General features: G+C 45.2%; 1 protein-coding gene across 3 annotated transcripts; it reads left to right on the top strand.

Moving 5' to 3' along the window:
• The first annotated feature begins 1,225 nt into the window (after positions 1–1,225).
• ALG8 (ALG8 alpha-1,3-glucosyltransferase) lies at positions 1,226–15,514 on the top strand. Of its 3 annotated transcripts, none has more exons than XM_082219377.1 (13): positions 1,226–1,344; positions 5,366–5,444; positions 6,103–6,296; positions 7,149–7,258; positions 7,504–7,571; positions 7,726–7,852; positions 8,114–8,217; positions 9,351–9,471; positions 11,128–11,267; positions 12,093–12,232; positions 13,054–13,151; positions 14,109–14,181; positions 14,716–15,514. In XM_082219377.1, exons 1-13 carry the CDS (start codon positions 1,265–1,267, stop codon positions 14,945–14,947), a joined length of 1,566 nt encoding a protein of 521 aa, XP_082075503.1. In that variant the 5' UTR covers positions 1,226–1,264; the 3' UTR covers positions 14,948–15,514. The 3 variants fall into 3 exon arrangements, with proteins under 3 accessions (XP_082075503.1, XP_082075504.1, XP_082075505.1); XM_082219378.1 differs by having other exon boundaries at positions 7,726–7,856; positions 8,136–8,217; XM_082219379.1 differs by having other exon boundaries at positions 1,246–1,344; positions 5,377–5,444.
• The last annotated feature ends 1,373 nt before the right edge of the window (positions 15,515–16,887 follow it).

Here is a 16,887-nt window from a genome sequence, read left to right as displayed (position 1 = left end):
CAGAAGGTCGGCGGTTCAAATTCCCGCGACAGGGTGAGCTCCCGTTGCTCGGTCCCTGCTCCTGCCAACCTAACAGTTCAAAAGCACACCAGAAAGTGCAAGTTGATAAATAGGTACCACTGCAGTGGGAAGTTAATGGCATTTCCATGCACTGCTCTGGTTTCAGTGTTCCGTTGCGCCAGAAGCGGCTTAGTCATGCTGGCCACATGACCCCGAAAAACTGTCTGCAGGCAAACGCCGGCTCCCTTGGGCTGTAAAGCAAGAGGAGCGCCACAACCCCAGAGTCATCTGCAACTGAACTTAACTGGACCTTTACCTATACCTATACCTGGATGGTTCACATACTAGATCAACATAAAAACATACATACATACATATATATACAGTGGTGCCCCGCAAGACGAATGCCTTGCAATACATAAAACTCACTAGACGAAAGTTTTTTCCGTTCGCGATTTGCCTCGCAAGACGAATTTCCCCTATGGGCTTGCTTCGCAAGACGAAAACGTCTCGCGACTTTTTTTCTTTTACTAAAAACAAAGACATGTTTTGTTTATAAAGTTAATTTACTTTCCCTTAAATTTTTGAACTGCTCTTTACAGTATGTGTGACTTTAAAGAGCAGCTAATAAACTGTTGTTGTACCAAATTTGGCTTTGTTTGGACTTTTTTTGACCATAGGAACGCATTAATTTATTTTCAGTGCATTCCTATGGGATTTCGTGCTTCGCAAGACGAAAAATTCGCTAGACGACAAAAATTGCGGAACGAATTAATTTCGTCTTGCGGGGCACCACTGTATATATATAAACACACACACACACACACACTCTTATATAATCAGAATAAAAACAGCCCAATAAATTCTACAGGGTCAGGATTTAGACTTGGGACTACTGCACATTTAGAAGCCTGCAACCCTCTCACAGTCTGCCAGAAATAAGCTCCACTGAATTCTAGAGGCTCTAGGCTTGGAACCAACTGCACATAACAAGCAAAGAAACGGTTTGCAAACCGTATTGAAACCCCGCCTGCGTCGAGGCGGCTGCATTGACACACTCCCGCCTGCAGGGGGTGTGGCGAGGGGCGAGCCAGGACGCCGCGAGTAAAGCCAGCGCGCAGGCGCAGTACATTTTCCGCCCGCCCGCCCTCCCGCGCAGGCGCTTGGATGCTGCGAAGGCGGTTGAAACCGTTGTGGCGCGGCAACGGCTCGCCTCCCCCCCACGCATGCGCAGTGCCCGCCGGCCCTCTGAGGCAAGCGGGCCATGATGGCGGCGAGCGGAGGCTGGTTCGCGACTCTGGCCTTCGGGGTCACGCTACTCAAGCTGCTCCTCATCCCCACGTAGTAAGGAGCCCGGATTCGTTATTATTCCCCCTCACATTCTTCTGGCGGGGAAGGGGCGGGCGCGAGGGGGCTTCCGGCGCCGCCATGATGGACGCGGCTGTTCCTCTCAGGGGCCTCTCCGCCTTCCTGCTGCCTGGTCCCTCTCTGTCTCTCTCCGAGTCTGCCTTGGGTTCCCCGTTGCAGGGCTTCCCTCTACAGCAGCGTTCCCCAGACTTTGGGCCTCTGGCAGTTTTTGGACTACAACTCCCATCATCCCCGACCGCTGGTTCTGCTCGCTAGGGATGATGGGAGTTGTAGTCCAAAAACTGCCAGAGGCCCACGCGCTTGAGAAACCTCGCTCCATAACTGGCATCTTATGAAATGAATGCGTGGCGCGGAGAAGGTGGGCAGAGGAATGTTCCCTCCCCCATCGCCTCTCTGAATCGTGGAATGACTGCAGAGTAGGAAGGGACCCCCAGGGGTCATCCAGCCCAACCCTCTGCAACGCAGGGAACTTTTGCCCGAGGTGGGGCTGGAAGCTACGACCCTGAGATTAAGGGCCTCGTGGGCTGTTGTATGGTGTATGGAGAAGTTTTTAATGTTTGATGTCTTACCTGTGTTTTACTGTACAGTGGTACCTCGGGTTACAGACGCTTCAGGTTACAGACGCCGCTAACCCAGAAATAGTGCTTCAGGTTAAGAACTTTGCTTCAGGATGAGAACAGAAATCGTGCTCCGGCGGCGCAGCGGCAGCAGCAGGAGGCCCCATTAGCTAAAGTGGTGCTTCAGGTTAAGAACAGTTTCAGGTTAAGAACGGACCTCCAGAACGAATTAAGTACTTAACCCGAGGTACCACTGTAATTTGTTGGAAGCCTCCCAGAGTCCCTGGGGAAACCCAGTCAGATGGGCGGCAAGCATATAAATGAATTATTATTATTCAGGACAGAGGAAAGAAAGTGATTCTTCACGCAGCACATAGACAAACTATGGGACTTGCTCCCCCAGGAGGCAGCAATGGCCACCACCCTAGACAGATTTAAAAGAGGGTAGGCCACAGTGGTACCTCGGGTTACATACGCTTCAGGTTACAGACTCCACTAACCCAGAAATAGTACCTTGGGTTAAGAACTTTGCTTCAGGGTGAGAACAGAAATCGTGTGGCGGCAGCGGGAGGATCCATTAGCTAAAGTGGTACCTCAGGTTAAGAACAGTTTCAGGTTAAGAATGGACTTCCAGAACGAATTAAGTTCTTAACCCAAGGTACCACTGTATTGTTAATGTTATTCCTAATTCTTGCAACCCTCCTGTAATGTCAAAAAAAGAGGGTGGGAAACCTGAGAGTCACTCTGTAGAACTTAAGCTGCAACTTTTAAATGATAACAAAATATACATTTCATAAGCAAAGCTCCAGTAAGTGTAAGGTTAGGAGACATATGTGTGATTTGCACAACAAGCAGTGCAGTCCCATGTGAACGTGGTGCTTTACAAAGAACAGGTTTGACAGGTCTCTGCCCTGAGGGGATTGTAATATGAAATGGACACCAGGCAGTCACAAAGGAAGGGGAGGGAATTTGAGACATAGGTAGGCGGGAGGAATATGGAATTGTTTTGATCAGGTATGCTTCGGCTTGCTTGCAATCAAGCAGGTAGAGAACCCGCTCTACTTGACATGTTGCCCTTGGGTGGAAAAAGTTTCCCTCAAAACTCTCTTTTTTTCTTTGGATCACACCCCATTCCCTACACCTTATTGCACGGATGGCCAACATGGTGAACTCATGCTGTCTGGGACAAATGAGAGTTCACAAAATCACAGAATTATAGAGTTGTAAGGGACCATGAGGGTCATCTAGGCCAGTTCCCTGCAGTGCAGGAATCTTTCACCCAACATGGGGCTCAAACCCACAATCCTTAGATTCTGAGTCTCATGCTCTACCAGCTGAGCTATCCCTCGAGGCAAAGAGTTATAGACCAAAAGGCAGGGATGAGCCACCACCTTGGATTACTCTAATAGAGGTTTAGACAAATTCATAGAGCATATGACTATCAGTGGCTACCAGCCATGATGGCCATGCGCTGCCTCCATAATTGGGGAGGCAGTAAGTGGCTTCTGAATATCAATTGCTGGACGTCGTAAGAGGGGAAGGTGCTCTTGTACTGTACTTGCATCCTGCTTATAGGTTTTCTACAGGCATCTGCTTGGACACTGTGAGAATCAGATGCTAGACTAGATGCTCCTGATCCAACAGGCTTTTCTTATGTTCCTGAAGCATTTAGTGGGTACCTTGTTAGGTATCCCTACCTTAACCCAAAGTATGTGTGATTAAAATAATAGCATTCTTTCAATGCCTTTGTTTCCTCCCTGGCCTTTGTTCTTACCCTGTATCTATCTATCAATCAATCAATCATCTATCTTTATTCTAATTCTCTGCCAGAGACCCCTTCAGATTACCTATCTTCAAGAAATTATACCCTAGTTGGCAGTGGAGTCAAACTCAGAAGTGCAGTAATACCAAGTTTATGAGGATCATGAGGGATTGGATACAGATCTAACTGAAGAGGAGGAATATTAGTTAGCCTCTGGGCTTCCAGGTGATAAAATGGAAAAAAAGCACTGCATCAATTCCAGTAAATGTCCATTAGGCTTAATAATGCAAGAGATGCAGGTTTTGTCAAAGCACTAAAGTGTGTTGCTGTGTCTGAGGAAATGGACACCAATGGTACTGTTGACTATTGCAGGATGTGGTCAGACTAAAAACAAGATTTTCACGGAGCATATTTTGGTAATCAGTGCAATTATGTTTTATAGCAAGTTTTTAAAAAGAAAGAAAGAAAAAGAAAACATCAGCTCACATAGTGAAGGCTACGATTAGCTGCTTTGGCCCAATTGTACATTAAGTACGTTTGAAAACCCTCACAAGGTCAGACCAAAGTCTCCTGTATTCCAGCTATTTGTTCTCATAGCGGTCAAACATATGCTGTTGGAAAGCCCTGAAACTGGTCATGAGCACATCAGCCCTCTTCCCCACTTGCAGTTCCCAGCAGCTGATATTTACAGGTGTAGTTCCCCTCCATGCAAGGATTAGCTCCAATGTCTTGAGCAGATGATACTAATAGTGGGTCCAACAGCCAAGAAGGCACTTTCTGCATGTGCTGTAGAGAGAAGTGAGGGGCAGATGGGGCTCATCAACCTGGGAAGGTAGCCCAAGTAGGAGAAGGAAAAGATCCTAAACCTCTGCTGCCTTGCTGGATATATTCGGGAGATGAAAGGGCTAAGGCATAATCCTGACACAAATCCGGAGTGGAATCCCTAAAATGGTTCAGTGGTGCCTTGTATGCCTCCTTTTGGCAATTCTTGCAGCCCAGCCGAGAGGGGTATGTGTTGTCATCTGAGCAGCTCAGGACCTCTACATACTGCCCAGGCTTGTACCCCTGGGAGGCAACGTCCGTGCTGCTAATGCAGCAGTTTGACTTCACCCCCAGAGATGCACTCCATTGTCTGTCTCCATGTTGCAAATTTTGGCAGTTGCAGCTTGTCCTGACATCCAGGGGTCAAAATGTCCTCTTCTACATAACTTTCTATGATTCTGTCCAGTCCACTTTTTTGTTGGTTTGCTCTGTGAGCCCACCGAGTGCTACTCTGAAAATCCTCCTTACCTTTTGGTCATCCACTGCTGTGTACATTTACCCATGCATATAAATGGGAATGTGAGTTGTAGATGTGGTGATAATTGATTCACCGGAATGTGGCAGAAGTAATTTCTCATGAAATTAGGAAACAGAACTAACTGTAGGAAAGCTATTGTGCACAGATACCTACAGAGATGCATAGACATACATGTTAATGCATGAGCACAACTGCTGAAAGTTTGTCTCTTGTTAACAACCTAGCAGAGAGTTCCTCATCAGTTCTTACCTACTATTGCACTGGGAAATGCAAAGTGGAAATGCTCTGGTTTCTCTTCAGATCATATAAATCTTTTGCCTTTTACAAAGTAGAAAGCTATGTGGTATGATCCAGATACTAATATCTAACTTCTTGTAGTCATTCCACAGATTTTGAAGTGCATAGGAACTGGCTAGCCATCACCCATAGCTTACCAGTCTCTCAGTGGTATTATGAGGTAAGTGTGCCTTTCTGCCATCTTGTGGAGTTTTGCAGATGATTAAAGGCTGCCGCCAGATATCTCTTCCTTGTTACTGGAAGCTGAATGGACCTCCAGTGCAGGCAATTGAAATGTCTTTTGCCTGTTTTTCCAGGCTTCCTAGAGTAAAAGTGAAGGTCTCTGTCTGGTTTAGAACAGTCAACTGATCCAGATCGTTCCCCTTTGCACATTTTTTTAAAAGCCACCCCAATTTGATTTGTGATGGGCTGTTCATGAAACGAGAGATCACTTGAGAGCCAGTGTGGTGTAGTGGTTAAGAGCGGTAGTCACGTAATCTGGGAAACCGGGTTCGCGTCTCAGCTCCTCCACATGCAGCTGCTGGGTGACCTTGGGCCAGTCACACTTCTGTGAAGTCTCTCAGCCCCACTCACCTCACAGAGTGTTTGTTGTGGGGGAGGAAGGGAAAGGAGAATGTTAGCCGCTTTGAGACTCCTGAAGGGGAGTGAAAGGCGGGATATCAAATCCAAACTCTTCTTCTCTTCTCTTCTTCTTCTTCTTCTTCTTGATATTGCACTTGCCACATGTTGAATGTGCATATGTGAAGTAGCTTACAGTTTAAGGTCATCCAGTGATTGACACCTGCCTTCTCACTTGTGTTCTTTTCCCATGTTTACAGGCAACATCTGAGTGGACCTTGGACTACCCTCCCTTCTTTGCATGGTTTGAGTATGGGCTTTCACATGTTGCCAAATACTTTGACAAAGAGATGCTGGTCATCCAGAACCTGAACTATTCCAGCTACCCAACCATTCTTTTCCAGAGGCTTTCGGTCATCTTCACAGATGTGCTCTTCATCTACGCAGTTCGCGAGTATGTTGGTGCCCCTTTATTGTTTTTAAATAGGAAGTCTTTCTGTTTTGTGTTTTGGGAGAAGGGAAGATAAGCCACTGGAATCTGGAAAGAAATCATTCAGCCTGCCTCTTGTTGAAATCAGTAAATGTGTTGAAGAGTAGAATAGATGGAGTATTTTAGATGGAATATGTAATGGGAATTGGGGTTGCTTGTGTGTAAACGGCAAACTGCTCCAAGCTAGTAGTATAGCTGAACCTCTCCCTGGTTTGACAGCCCTTACAACGCGACTGTCTTAGTCACTGGCAGAATCCGTGAGTGGGCGTCTCCTAAACTTCCTCCAACATAGAAATTCTTTGACGCCAAGTCTCCGCCTAGATTCTCTGCGCGGAAGCCTTCTGCGCAGCGTGGGCGTGCCAAGCGGAGGTCCTGTGCTCTCTTCGCTGATTTCACTGGAAGAGTCTTGGAGCCTCCCCTCCGCAGTACTCTCAGCTTCCCCTTTCTCCCTGGTGTCCCCTGGATTTCCTTCCCCAGCGGAAGCTCTCTCTCTCTCTCCTTGCTTGTTCCTTCCCCTGCATCACTGGAGTGTCTTACCTCTCCTCTTGCCTCTGATGGCAGTTCCCTGACAGAATAGATGGAGTATTTTAGATGGAATAGATGGAGTATTTTAGATGGAATAGATGGAGTATTTTAGATGGAATAGATGGAGTATTTTAGATGGAATAGATGGGAGTATTTAAAAAACAAAAACCTATTTGAAGGAGAAAACAATGTTAACATAACCTATAACCTGCACCTCATCTTTAAGAAATGCGTATGGAAGAACAAAGGGATTTGGATTTTGTCTTGTCTCTTTATTTCTCCTCTGCTCAGGTGCTGTAGATGTGTAAATGGGAAGCGAGGTACAAAGGAACCTCTGGAGAACCCTCAGCTTGTCCTTTCAGTTCTCCTCTTATGGAATTTTGGCCTCTTAATTGTGGACCGTATCCTTCCAACGCAGGTGTCAAAGGAAATCTGGCCAGATAACCTAAACCAAACATCAACATTTGGGGGGAGTGGGGAGATACCTATCAAATTCTAATGAGAATTGGAACTGCTAAATTTGCTGCTGGTAAGAATTAGAACTAGTCATTCAACGTGGAAGTTGAATTGAAGCACTAAAGTTTAAAATGTTTCCTGGGTTAGGGCGTCTTTCTGAAGTGGATGTTAGTCCTTAACTCAATCACAGACATTCATTTTCAGTACAATGGCTTTCTGTTTGGATTCATGCTGCTCTCCATTGCACGGCTATTCCAGGTAGTGTATTAAGAGGCGGCCATGTCCAATTCCTATTCTAGAAGTCTCATCCAGCTCTGAAGTGTGCATTCTGTTTATGTAGACTTTGGATTCTTTGTTGCTTCAAATAACCGCCTGACCTTCCTCTTCCCTGTTGCCCCACACTCCCTTTCAGAAAAGGCATTTGGAAGGGGCTTTTCTCTTTGCCGTCCTTTTGCACTTCAAGCATATCAACCTCTATGTCGCCCCAGCATATGGTGTGTACCTCCTCCGGTCCTACTGCTTCACTGCAAATAATTCAGGCAAGTTATTGATGATTTCATAGGGGGAACGACCAGGGTCTGGATACATTGCCAGGTGAAAAAGAAGACTGCCATATTGGCTGTCCACAGTATCTGGTGGCCCCCAGGTTGGGAAAGACTGGTCTGTGACAAGAATTTAACTATCTCGGAGGAAGATCTTGTTTTATAATTGGAAGGAAATTAAAACACACTGCCAAAGCATTTCTTGTTTCTTTCACACACACCCTTCTGTTTTAATCATAATATTTTCGTTTTCTCCAGATGGATCCCTCCGATGGGGCAGCTTCAGTTTTCTTCGCTTAGTTGCCCTGGGATTCATTGTCTGCTTTGTTTCTGCACTTTCACTGGGACCATTTATTGTTTGGGTAAGGACCCTCATCCTCTTTAAAACATGCACCTGCTTCCTGAGTGATGACTGCATGCAAGGCATTCTTTACTAATTGTTCCCATAGGCGAGTACAGTGGTACCTCTGGTTATGAACTTAATTCGTTCTGGAGGTGCGTTCTTAACCTGAAACCATTCTAGACCTGAGGCGCCACTTTAGCTAATGGGGCCTCCTGCGGCTGCCACGCCGCCACACGATTTCTGTTCTCATCCTGGGGCAAAGTTCTTAACCCAAGGTTAGCGGAGCCTGTAACCTGAAGCGTCTGTAACCTGAGGTGTTTGTAACCTGAGGTACCACTGTACAAAGGGTAGCTATTATATGTATGAATAATATGCTTTATAAGCTGATTGAGTGTGAGGAGCATTCTTGACTTGGCTGTTAGCTCAGGGTAGCTCCATCTGTAGAGCATGAGACTCTTAATCTCAGGGCCATGGGTTTGAGCCCCACATAATAATAATAATAATAATAATAATAATAATAATAATAATAATAATAATAATTTATTTATACCCCTCCTATCTGGCTGGGCTTCCCCAGCCACTCTGGGCGGCTTCCAAAAGAATATTAAAATACTATAATACATCAAACATTAAAAGCTTCCCGAAACAGGGCTGCCTTCAGATGTCTTCTAAAAGCCTGGTAGTTGTTGTTCTCTTTGACATCTGGTGGGAGGGCGTTCCACAGGGAGGGCGCCACTACCGAGAAGGCCCTCTGCCTGGTTCCCTGTAACTTGGCTTCTCGCGGTGAGGGAACTGCCAGAAGGCCCTCGGTGCTGGACCTGCCAGAAGGCCCTCGGTGTCCGGGTAAAACGATGGGGGTGGAGACGCTCCTTCAGATATTGGACAAAAAGATTCCTTCTTTGCAGGGGGTTGAACTAGTTGACCCTTGTGGTCCCTTCCAACACTGCTATTCTGTGATTTCTACTTGGATTTATAAGCTGAATTTCTATCCAAAAGAGCTGAAAGCAGCTTTAAATCATTTAAAATTATTTTAACAAAATGCAACATGACCAGTAAAAGCAATAAAGCCACAACCACTAATGTATTGTTGTGTTACTTAATATAAATGAAAAATCTTTGACTAACTTTCTAACTTCCTTTTTCGTCCATTAGGGCCAGCTGCCTCAGGTCCTCTCTCGTCTCTTCCCTTTCAAAAGAGGCCTTTGCCATGCATACTGGGCTCCTAACTTCTGGGCACTGTACAACGCCCTGGACAAAGCGCTCTCTGTTATTGGTAGAGTATCTTAACCCTGCATGTATTAATAGCAAATACTTGTTTGGTGATTCTTGTTTCCTTTTAGAAATCTTCAGTAGGAGAAGCTTGCTGTGTCTGACCAGCACAGTGGCAGTTCCTCTCCTTACATTTTACTATTAATCTTTTGAAAGTATGCAAAAGAATATATAAACATGAGGGCAGTTTAACTGGGTTGGGTAAGTGGGATGTCCAGTTCAATCTCTTGCCTCTGACAGTCATCGGATACGACAGCAGCAGGGAGATTTCCATGCAAGTTCTTCATCTTTATAGTCTCCTAAACCACTGTGTTTACTCTTCTTCTTCTTTGGCGATCACTCGTAGTTGAGTAAGATTGGCTTCCATGAACACGGTCTTAACGGTGTGTCCGTAGGTGACTGTGGAGTCCAATTCTGGACCCACAGTGGGAGTTGATCATGGTGAGGGTTTGCCAAACCTGCCTTCCTCTTAGCACATTTCTCCCTTTTGTCCAAGCGTCTTCAAAGCTCATGACACCTTTGGTAAAGGCCATTCTCCAAATGAAGCACTTGCAGGCCAGTGTTTCCCAGTTGTTGGTGTTTATACTACATTTTTTTTAGATTTTCCTTGAGAGAGTCTTTAAACCTCTTTTGTTGACCACTAGTACTACATTTTCCATTTTTAAGTTTGGAATAGAGTAGTTGCTTTGGAAGACGATAATCAGGCATCCCAAACAACATGACCAGTCCAACGAAGTTGATGTTGAAGAATCTTTGCTTCAGCACTGGTGATCTTTGCTTCCACTACACTGGCATTAGTTCGCCTGTCTTCCCAAGAGATGTGTAAAAAAAATTGGTGGCACCGTTGATGGAATCTTTTGAAGAGTTTGAGATGGCATTTATGAGTGTGTGCACACTCAGAGGGTGACTTCCAAACCATCCTAAATATCTTCTCAGAAGCTTACTGTTTACTAAAGTGGAGTTGGCTATGTGCGTGTGCCTCAGACATCTTGCTATGTCTAAAAGGACATTTTTAGTAAACTGTTTAAAAAACCATTTGGGCTGTGTAGCGTCCTTGCATGACTGCACATGACGACAATTAGGCTGCTGGACACTCAGCAATGGTCCCACAACAATTCAGTGTCTGTTGAACTTAAGCGAGCCTCATCCCTTAGTTCTTAAATAGGCCTAGAAGACCCGCTTTTTCCTTGAGACTTAACCCATTCAGTGCAGTTGGTTAGAGCGTGGGACTCATAACGCCCAGGTTGCAGGTTAGATTCCTATACAGAACAGCTGCATATTCTGCATTGCAGAGGGTTGGAGCCGATGATCCTCAGGGCCCCTAACAACCCTACATTTTAATCATCCTTTGTAACAGGTTGCGATTATAAACTGACTCTGTTAAACCTGCTGGTTTTATTTTGGTTTTAATGCTGTTTTTTAGCACGAACATAATATTTTAAATTATATTCGAATTTGGGTTTTTACTTGTGCTATGAGACACTTTGGAGCATCTGCTCAAAAACTGGCTTATAAACCTTTAAATAAAAATTTAAAATGTCTCTGGATGTAAACAAGTGTTGAAAAAAGCCGTGGGACTTGCTTCCACATATATTTAGGGTGCGTATGGTGTGGCTGACAACGTGCCTGTCCTTCTTACAAACTTCATTATAACTTCCAGGTCTGAAATATAAATTCCTTGACTCTGCAAAGATGCCCAAGGCTGCCATGACTGGAGGGCTAGTCCAGGAATTTCAACATACCGTCCTTCCTTCAGTGACTCCATTGGCAACTTTGACCTGTACTGCCATCTCTATGCTGGTAAATCCATATCACTCTACCCCTCTGAGCACATCTTCATCTGCTTGCAAGCACAGCCCACAAGAAATTTCTCCCCATTTAAAATGAATGCTCCCTGTTAAAGCACCAACTTGCTTGCATTGAATATTCAGCCCACTCTGGTCCCTGCCAGTTTATTATGCCTTTAAAAACAAGAGTTACCACTAGTTTTGCTTACTTCTTTTATGCCTTTAACAGTGGCCTGACATGCGGAAATTCAACAGGTGAAGCTTTTCCTGGGTTAGAAGTACATGGATGGGGAAAGCTTCAGATCTACACACACCTGTGTTAGGCTGCTTTTAAAGAGTCAGGAGCAGACTGCTCTTATGTTCTTAGGTGGGGCAAAATATTCAGACCCAAGAACCACCATTAATTGCAATCTGAAACATGAGGTCAGCTTCCAGTGTTCTGGATTTTGTTTTTACAGATTCTCTTAAATTTCACTGCTTGTCACCCTTTCTCCACCTCCCCCACCCCTGCTTTTTAAAAGATGGAGTGGTACCTTGGTTGTCGAACGGCTTGGCTCCTGAACAAATCGGCTCCTGGACGCCACAAACCCGGAAGTAGGTGTTGTGGTTTGCGAATGTTTTTTGGAAGCTGAACTTGGAACTTTGGAAGCTCCTGCAGCCAATCGGAAGCTGCGTCTTGGTTTTCGAACAGTTCCAGGGTCGGATTAAGTTCGACAACCAAGGCACCACTGTAAAAATGCAGAGCTTAGCAACTGCTGAGCTCCCACTGAATGATAAGCCTGTGTTCCCGGCGCTGAAATGCACCACTGAAGCTTTGTTTTCTGCCTGTTGTTTCTAGCCCTCTGTTTTCTGTCTTTGGTTTAAACCCCAAGGGCCCAGAGGCTTCCTACGATGCCTGGTTCTCTGCGCGCTGAGCTCCTTCATGTTTGGGTGGCATGTGCATGAGAAAGCAGTCCTTCTCGCCATTCTCCCTCTGAGGTAAGAGGGATGGAAAGGGGTTCAGGTTGCATTTTTCTAACTTCCAGTCTTCACACTTGCACCCCTTTCTGGGCAGGATACAGTGGTACCTCGGGTTAAGTACTTAATTCATTCCGGAGGTCTGTTCTTAACTTGAAACTGTTCTTAACCTGAAGCACCCTTTTAGCTAATGGGGCCTCCTGCTGCTGCCGCAGCGCTGAAGGACGATTTCTGTTCTTATCTTGAAGCAAAGTTCTTAACTTGAAGCACTATTTCTGGGTTAGCGGAGTGTGTAACCTGAAGCGTATGTAACCCGAGGTACCACTGTATCACAAATATCACACCACAAATGACATAATGGAATCCAAAGAGTGTAGTTTTCTTAATTTGATTTTCTCTTTAAAAATTCCATGGCTACATGGGACTTCCCTGTGGATCTTGGGCCTGTTTCTGTGATATCTTAGAAACAAGTCAGGGATAAAGCAGCTTTTTGCAGCTGAAGAGCAAAACAAGGAAGCAGCTTTGGAACTTGACTTCCTTGTTCCCCCTGCTGCTGCAGGAAGATCCCAGGTACTGCTGCAACGGTAGACTCCCAATTCCCTTCAGCCCCAGCCAGCATGGTGGGATCTGTAATTCACCAACCTTGGGAAGGCTACAAGTTTCTCACCCCTGTTGCACATGGTTAACCAGAGCTGAACTCTGTGAAACATCTGGGTAGACATGCATAGCGTTGTGCCGGGAGCATGGTGGCAGCAGTGAGGGAGGACCTTGAAGAAAATGATCTCTTTGAACAGCTTAACAGCTGCTTTCAAAAATCTCCTGTTTTTGGTATGCGTTTTTAGCTTGCTGGCTGTGGAGCGATCCAGAGATGCTGGCACCTATCTGGTTCTGTCCACTACAGGACATCTTTCCCTTTTTCCTCTACTGTTTACAGCACCAGGTAAGTACCTTCTATGTCTCACCACCTGCCTAAAATATTTCCTGGCTTGCACATTCGTTTTCAAAGATTACTGATGTACGTGAAGGGCCGTCGGCACATCGAGAATATACGTCATTTAGGGCTGCTTCTTTTCATTGACTGAAACTCCTTTGAATTGAATAAAAGGGTTCCCCGATTAGTGGGGGATTGCCTTATTTTTAATGTAAGTACTTCTGAAACAGCAGGTGCCTCTTCTTAGAAGGTGATGTGGCTCAGTGGTAGAGCATCCTACTTTGCACAGAGAAGGTCTCAGATTTAATCATCGCCTTCTCCAGGTAAGACTGGGAAAGAACCCCATCTGAAATCCTGAAGAGCCATTGCTAGTCATTATAGGAAATACTGAACTAGATGGGGCAGTGGTCAGACTCAGTATAAGGCAGCTTCTTATGTGCCTGCTGCCACCGTTTTGTACACTGCTTAGAGAGTTGTATTTTTATTTTAGGTAAAGGTAAAGGGACCCCTGACCATTAGGTCCAGTCGTGACCGACTCTGGGGTTGTGGCACTCATCTCGCTTTATTGGCCGAGGGAGCCGGCGTACAGCTTCTGGGTCATGTGGCCAGCATGACTAAGCCGCTTCTGGTGAACCAGAGCAGCGCACGGAAATGCTGTTTGCCTTCCCTCAGGAGCAGTACCTATTTATCTACTTGCACTTTGACGTGCTTTCGAACTGCTAGGTTGGCAGGAGCAGGGACCGAGCAATGGGAGCTCACCCCGTCGCAGGGATTCGAACCGCCGACCTTCTGATCGGCAAGTCCTAGGCTCTGGTTTAACCCACAGCGCCACCTGCGTCCCTATTTTTTTTTAATCAAGTGGTATATGCACTTTGTTAAACAAAATAAACGCCAAATACAAAGAGTATTTCTTCCCCTATTGTTTTGGCCATATATAACATCTGCCAACTGTTTGTTGTGTTTCAGAACTGCCTATTAAAATCTTGCTCATGCTGCTCTTCACGGTGTATAGCTTTTCCTCGCTGAAGGCCATATTCAGGTAATGACCAACGGTGCAATCTTACCGTGTCTAACCACAAGTTAGTTGTTGGGTTCAATGGCCCTTACTCCCAGGTAAGCGGGGTTAGGATTACAGCCTAAATGTTTTTGCAAAGGCAAGCTTCCGTTAGGGCTTGCTTGGCTTGCAAATGTCTCTGAGTTCATCTTTTGGTTGTCTTTAGGAGGTGGGGCCCACAAACTGCTCACATTTTAGACTGGGGTTCCCTGTCGGCCTAGCAAGTCTTTGCCTGCTCTTGCATTTAGACTGGGAATAGCGAACCTGTGGCCTTCTGGCTGTGATTTTGGACTCCCAGCTCATCAGTCAATGGTCTGGAATGATGGGAGCTGCGGAGCAAAAATATTTGGAGGGTCACTGGTTCTCAATCCCCGATTTAGATATTTCCTCCAGAATAAGACATGCTTGCTCTGCTTTGCAAAAGAGGGGTTGATTTTAGATATCAGTAACTATTTCAAAATGATAATTTGTGAAGTGATTATATTAAAATCCTTTTTTCTGCTTTCTCTCTCCCTGCAGAAAAGAAGGGCCTCTGCTTAATTGGTTGGAAACAATCTACCTCATTGGGCTGATACCTCTGGAAATCTTGTGTGAAATTGTGATGCCTTTCACCACCTGGATAGTCAAATTCCCTTTCCTTCCTTTATTGCTCACCTCTGTATATTGTGCTGTAGGTGTCACATATGCTTGGCTCAAACTGTACATCTCTGCCTTCGCGGGACCACCAGCTGTCAGGCGAAAGAAAGAATAGTGATGCTTACAACATACCTGTGTCAACGGCGATACCTCCAGAATAGCCACCAAATCATGCTAAACTGTGATGGCTCCTGCCACACATCGTGCCATGTGCTGTTCATGCAGGGGTGCTCCAGAAATTGCTGCTGTTTCTTTAAGGATGTGGGAGCAAGAAATTTGTGAGCAAATACCCTTAAATAAGCAGGGGCGATTCCTAGCGTGAAAAGAGAAGACATTTGTTGCAGGAGAAGCCTCGTTTACAAAAGGATGCTTAATTAGAGGGTTTTTTAAAATGGAATTGGACTTTCTTTTTTTACTTTCAGTTTGAGCTGAAGCAATCACTGGTTATGTTTAACGGGTCTATCCTTACATGTAATGTGTAAGGTTACTTATATGTATTATGGGACCGTCCTCCAGACAAGAAACTCAGGCTGCATGCCTAACCTCACTTATCTGGGCAGAAGCTCCACTGAATTCAGTGGGACTTGCTTCTGAGTAGATGTGGGTAGGATTGCACTGTCAGTTACAAACATGGGATGAAAGATGTGAATAAAACATACAATAATTGCTTTTGTAAAAATAATAGTAGCGTTGCCTTTTTTATGTACGATATTTGGGTTCCCGTGAAGCTAAGGGTTCTCAGCCTGTGTTCCTTTGAGGGAAGTCTGAACCTGGCATTAAAATGATTTTTCCCTCCCCCAAGTTTCCTTCATGTGCTGATATAAGATAACAGAGACACATATGCATACATGTACGGTAATATAATTGCAGGGGGGCATGAAAGCTTTGGGTGAGAGGGAAATGCAACACAAAAAGTGCAGAGAGCGATAATTTAATTAGAGCTGGAAAGTGCAAAAGAAGCATGGTGACCCTTTATAATAGCAATGATCATAGAATCTTAAAGTTAGAAGTTCAATCCCCTGCAATGTTACCATTAGCTAACAAATGTAATGGAGGGGAAACTATTGTGGTCCCAAGAACTTCATCACAATTCAGCTGTTTCACTGTGTTAACGGGAAAATCCGAGGGCTCCCTTGGACAAAAACAAAGACACCAAGCAGGATAACTTGGAGCAAAACAGCAGCCTGTAGGCTTGGCCTTTATTGAATACTGTCGCGACAGGACTCCCACCCACAACAAGATGAAGCAAAATGGAGGCCCAGAACAAAAGAAGACCCCAACTTTTATTGGTTACTAATCCCCCAAACTACACCCCTAGAAATACTTTATAACTACATCATGACTACATCACAAACAGGAGGGGTTAAGGGAGGGGTTGTGGAGGTAACCTGTGTATCATGACACCTGGCCTGTTCCCCTTCTCCCCCTCCCCATAAGTCACTTCCAGAAGACAAAAGGGAAGTTGCAGTTTCCTGCCCCCTGAGGGGAGATCCAATCACTGTTCCTTTGTTGCAGTCCGTGTTGAATCCACTCGCATATGCAGTTTGTTGTGTCCTTGATGGGTCTTCTGTCTAGGACCATCAGGGTTGGCATAGCAACTGGGCAGGGCTCCTGTGTATGTGCTGGTATGCTCAAGGGATTATGGCTGCTCTGTATCAAACCTCCCCCATTTTGTAGCCCTTCCTTCATGGAGTAAAAGTGGAACAGTGCAGATCCGGTGTATGGTTGATTTTCTATGAATTTATAACAGAAGTGTAGCGTATGTACAGTAGTGTGTGTGAAGTTTGTACAAACTGAAGAATGGCAGATGAAGGTGATTGACTACATGGAATTGGCAGAAATGACTGGCAGAATCCGAGACCAGGGAGAAGAGTTGGTGAAAAAAGACTGGAAGAAATTCAAAGACTACTTACAGAAACATTGTAAAATTAATGAATGTTAGAAGGGTGTTGGATAGAAACTAAGCGGTTTCCAGCTGTAATGCTTTAAGAGATATGAAAAAAAAAAGGTTTCACAAATGGGTAAAAGTTTAATGGTAAGGATTTGCTGAACTAA

The sequence above is a fragment of the Podarcis vaucheri genome (genome assembly GCF_965113315.1).
Source record: "Podarcis vaucheri genome assembly, chromosome: 4".
NCBI lineage: Eukaryota > Metazoa > Chordata > Lepidosauria > Squamata > Lacertidae > Podarcis > Podarcis vaucheri.
Note: the sequence above shows the minus strand (reverse complement) of the source record. Positions and strands in the feature narration are given on the sequence as shown.